This window comes from Molossus molossus, unplaced genomic scaffold (genome assembly GCF_014108415.1).
Source record: "Molossus molossus isolate mMolMol1 unplaced genomic scaffold, mMolMol1.p scaffold_m16_p_5, whole genome shotgun sequence".
Lineage (NCBI taxonomy): Eukaryota > Metazoa > Chordata > Mammalia > Chiroptera > Molossidae > Molossus > Molossus molossus.
In genome coordinates, this window is record NW_023425388.1 from 23126057 (window position 1) to 23131399 (window position 5343).

Here is a 5343-nt window from a genome sequence, read left to right on the forward strand (position 1 = left end):
GCATGTAAAATTTAAATGCAATACAATTATTTTTATTGTTAATACTTGGAGCAGAAATTGAGTAAATACCCCTGGTGGCATAACAAGATCAACCTAACTCTTTGATATACTAAAGGGAAGATGTGAACATGTATAAATTTAAAGTGAATCAATCCTTCCTAGGATAAAGAAGTCTACAAATATCACAAATTAGGCAAGTCTAGTCTGAACAGAAAGGTGTTTTCTTTCTTTCTAGGCGTAACACAAATTACTTAGCATAGTGTTTAGCTCATGACAGGTGCTCAATAAATCTCAACTATATTATCAATTAGAAAGGATATTTGATTTTGAGTTACAAAGATCTAAAAATAAGTAGCTTAACAATACATGAACTTTTCTCTCATGTACAATGGAGTTCAGAGGTAGGTTGTTCATGGTTGGCATATTGACTTTTTTATATTACCAATATCTTAGAATACTTCGATTTTCTGCTTTGCTATTCTTAGCAGAAGCTTATATCCTTGGAACCAACTCATGCTCACAACATGGCTGCCATGATCCTACCTACTATGTATAGGTACAAGAAGGGAAAATACTAGATGTGCAAAATGGTGAAGGCCAGCTGAATCCATGCCATTAAAGAAAAAACAGAAAAGCAAAAAACAACAACAAAACCCTTCCAGAGTCCAAACCAACAACTTACGCTCATATATCATTGTCCTGAATGCAGTCCCATGCCTTCCCTTTTCTTTAAAGTAAGATAAAAAAAAAATGTATTTTCATTGAATGCATTACCAAACATAACAAAAATGAAATTACGAAATAAGTAAAATTGGATTTGGATAGGCAACTAGCAGTCTTTTCCACTGTTATTATTATGATTATAATGATTGGGAGGCCCACAAATAAATGAGTCCTTATTTTGTGGTTTGTTTCTCTGTGACTATAATATTTTCCTTTCAGCGATGTGCTGGAGCGAGCTTATACTGGTTTTCAAGAGCCAGCTGATAAAATGTCAAGAATTTTGCATGCTGGTAATTAAGTCAGCTATTATTAAATTAATCATTTTACTATAACTTACAATTATGTATTTTCCTGAGTCTATGCACATCCACTGATCCATGTGCTGGAAGTGGTATGCACTGGAGACCTGTGTACAGGTGCCCTGCCATGCACTGGAGACCTGTGTACAGGTGTGCTGCCATGCACTGGAGACCTATGTACAGGTGTGCTGCCATGCACTGGAGACCTGTGTACAGGTGCCCTGCCATGCACTGGAGACCTGTGTACAGGTGCCCTGCCATGCACTGGAGACCTGTGTACAGGTGCGCTGCCATGCACTGGAGACCTGTGTACAGGTGCCCTGCCATCCACTGGAGACCTGTGTACAGGTGCACTGCCATGCACTGGAGACCTATGTACAGGTGTGCTGCCATGCACTGGAGACCTGTGTACAGGTGCCCTGCCATCCACTGGAGACCTGTGTACAGGTGCACTGCCATGCACTGGAGACCTGTGTACAGGTGCCCTGCCATGCACTGGAGACCTGTGTACAGGTGCCCTGCCATGCACTGGAGACCTGTGTACAGGTGCCCTGCCATGCACTGGAGACCTGTGTACAGGTGCGCTGCCATGCACTGGAGACCTGTGTACAGGTGCCCTGCCATCCACTGGAGACCTGTGTACAGGTGCACTGCCATGCACTGGAGACCTGTGTACAGGTGCCCTGCCATCCACTGGAGACCTGTGTACAGGTGCACTGCCATGCACTGGAGACCTATGTACAGGTGCACTGCCATGCATCTTCCCATTTAGAATTTAGTGACATCACATCCGTAGCATAAACCCAGTCATGGAGGAGAATATTTTACATCATGAAAGTTGACAAATACTAAAATGTGGCCCCTTTTCCTGGAAAGTAGGTTATAAATATTGATTAGCACACTTCTGTCTTATATGAACAAAAATCATTTTAATAGTTGCTCACCAGTATAGAGATCAGGGTAGGGACAAATTTAATGTTTCACTATAATCACATCCAGAAGGTTAACCAGTGAACACATTACAAGAGGGAGGGAATCCTTCTTCTGAACCCTCATGAAACCACCAGCAAGGCCAGACAGATACTTCAGCTCTGAACTAGAGAAAACAACTTTTTTTGTAACTAATCTCTAGGAGAGATAGGCAAGAAAAGGAATGGCTACATGTTTTCCCCAAGGACTAATACATTCATTGATGTCCCTTTGAGCTTGGAACGCTCATCAGAAAAGCAAAGAGGCCCTTAAAAAAATTCTGCCTCACTCATTGTCACTCTAAAAGGTCAGAAAGTGAGACATTTTGGGTAAATAAAGATGCACTGTGAAACAGAAAATCAATGAGAAAATGCAGTGGGAACCAATTGAAAGGGCAATGTACAACTCTTTTTCTCTACCTAGTATTTAAATCGACCTTATTAAACTTAAGCTAATTTTGTTTTTCCACATTGAGTGCTTTTTCTTTTGCTCTCTACAGTTCTGTGTACACCTTCTGCCCCGTTGTCTGGAGTATGAGGCGGTGCCCGAGAGAATACAGGAGAAAGCAGTGTGGCAGCTGGTCCTCTGGCAGGCCTGCGGGAAGCGAGCGCTCTTCATTCAGGGGGGTGTGATTTAGCACAACCTTCATCAAAGTCGTCATGTTTTAGCTTTCTGAGTTTCAGCAAGTTATTTGCTCTCTCTGTGCCTTGGATCCTCCTCCTCCTCCCCCCCCCCCGCCTTTTTTTTTTTTTTTTTATCCTCACCCGAGGACATTTTTCCATTTTTTTGTACAGACAGAGTGGGAGGGAGAGAGAGGAAGAGAGAGAGAGAGAAACATCGATGTGAAAGGGACACATCGAGTGGCTGCCACCCGCATGACCAACCAGGGCCGGGGACAAACTGCAACCGAGGTACGCGCCCTTAGGGGGAACCGAACCCGGGTCTCTCCGGACTGCAGGCCGACGCTCTAACCGCTGAGCAAAACTGGCCAGGGCCCCCCTGCCTATTTAATGGCCAAAATAAGAAGGTCATTTTGAGAAAGAACTAAAGAAGATCAACTATATAAGATAGTTTACACAGTACCCGGCACATGGAAAAGATAGTAAATGATAGCTATGTTAAGATTTCAACCTTGCTGATGGTTTTTCAGTTTCTGTATTTTAAACACATTTATGTACTTGCATTCTAAAAACTAATCATTAATGAAAGAGGGCAGGAAGTTTTAATATATTATCATAAGACACTGCTATTTGATAATTACTGTACATTGCTCTCAAAATATTTGTTTCTCAGACATAGCTTGAAAGTAGCGTCAAAACCATGCTGAAATATCAGAACAAGGAGATCCATACTGTTGCTCTATCTCTGGGAATGTTTGGCCCGCAGACTACATACTATCTGATGAACACCTGAATGGAAAAAATCACATTTCACAGTTTGCCAAATATTTTATATGAGTATTGGGGAGTGTATCCTCTAGACAAAAAAGAAAAGAAAAAAAAAAGAAATAGGCAGTGTGTTTATGAAATCATATTGTCATTTAATTTAAAATTAAAAGTTAGTGAAATCCTTTAGTAATATGGAGAGAAGGCTTGGCTTCTAGAGCATTCTAATTTATTCTTTTACAATGAGAAATATGACTAATTACAAATAGACCAAAACAACAGACTTCACTGATCACTGTATTTCTTTCTGGAAGAAAGATTTATATTTGAAGTCTAATTCTAACAAAATGTTCAGCTTGCAAACTGTATCTTATGAACCCAAGAATTTGGGTGGTTTTTAGCCACATGTCAACCTTCTTTGTAAAGCATATATGCTGCCTTTCCGTGACTATCCATAGAGCTGAGACCCACAGATCAATTTTAACTGTTGGATTTTTTTTTTTTTGCTGTTTTACTATTGGACTTTAGTTAAAAATTGTTTCTTTTGTACATGTTAATGATATTTACTTTGTCACAGGTCAGACATGTTAATATCCTCAGATATTTCTCATCATTACTCTGAGATCTAAATGGATTTTTTAAACTCATCTTTATTGTTGAATGTATTATACAAGCCCCCCCCCCTTTTCCTCACTGACTCCCTCCTCCCTAATCTTGCCCCCCTCCTGCCTTCCCCACACTATTGTCAGTGTCCATTAGTTATGCATACATGCAAAGAAGCTCTTTGGTTTATCTTATCACGACCTACCTCTCCCCTTCCCTTTGAGGTTCATCAGTCTAACAACCAATTTATACTTCATAATTCCTTCATCTTTTCCACCCATCCCCCCAGCTCCCACCCATCTGGCAAGCAACAAAAAGTTATCTGTATCTATGAGTCTGTTTCTGTTCTGCTTGCTCATTTTGTTTGTAGATTCAATTGTTGATGGATATGTATTTATTGCCATGTTATTGCTCATATTTTTGTCCTTCTTCTTCAAGAAGACCTGTCAACATTTCATATAATACTGTTTTGGTGGTGATAAACTCTTTTAGCTTTTTCTTGTCTAAGAAACTCTTGATATGTCCATCAATTCTAAATGATAGCTTTGCAGGATAGAGTAATCTGAATTGTAGGTCATTGCTTTTCATCACCTTGGATATCTCTTGTCACTCCTTTCTAGCCTGCAAAGTTTCTTTTGAGAAATCAGCAGACAGTCTTTTGGGAGCTTCTTTGTAGGTAAAGAACTACTTTTCTCTTGCTGCTTTTAAGATTCTTTTTGTCTTTAGCCTTTGGCATTTTGATGATGATGTGTCTTGGTGTGGATTTCTTTGGGTTCAACTTCTTTGGGACTCTTTGTGCTTCCTGGACTTGTATGTCTGTTTCCTTCACCAAGTTAGGGAAGTTTTCTGTCATTATTGTTTCAAATAGGTTTTCAATTTTTTGTTCTCTCTCTTTTCCTTCTGGCACTCCTATGATGCAAATGTTGGCATGCTTGAAATTGTCCGAGGCTCCTTACACTATCCTCATTTTTTGGATTCTTTTTTTCTCTTTGCTCTTCTGATTAGGTGTTTTTTGCTTCTTCATATTCCAAATCGAAGGTTTGCTTCTTGGCTTTACCTTCTCTACTATTGATTGCCTGTAAATTATTCTTTATTTCAGTTAGTGCATCCTTTATTTCTGACTGGTCCTTTTTTATGTTGTTGATGTTCTCACTAAGTTCCTTGGAGGTCTCCTTAAGTTCCTTGAAGGTCTCACCAAGTTCCTTGAATGTCTAACCAAGTTCTTTGAGCAACCATATAATTAGTGTTTTGAACTCTGCATGTGATTCACTGCATATCTTCATTTTGTTTAATTCTTTTCCTGGAGTTTTGTTCTTTTCCTTCATTTGGGACATGTTTCTTTGTGCCCTCATTTTGGCTGCTTC

At 39.8% G+C, this 5343-nt stretch overlaps 1 protein-coding gene across 1 annotated transcript; it reads left to right on the forward strand.

Annotated features, from left to right (window-relative positions):
• The first annotated feature begins 1100 nt into the window (after positions 1-1100).
• Positions 1101-1823, forward strand: LOC118617663 (keratin-associated protein 9-1-like). The gene has a single exon (XM_036243652.1). The coding sequence runs from the start codon at positions 1101-1103 to the stop codon at positions 1821-1823; it is 723 nt and encodes a 240-aa protein (XP_036099545.1).
• Positions 1824-5343: the final 3520 nt, after the last annotated feature.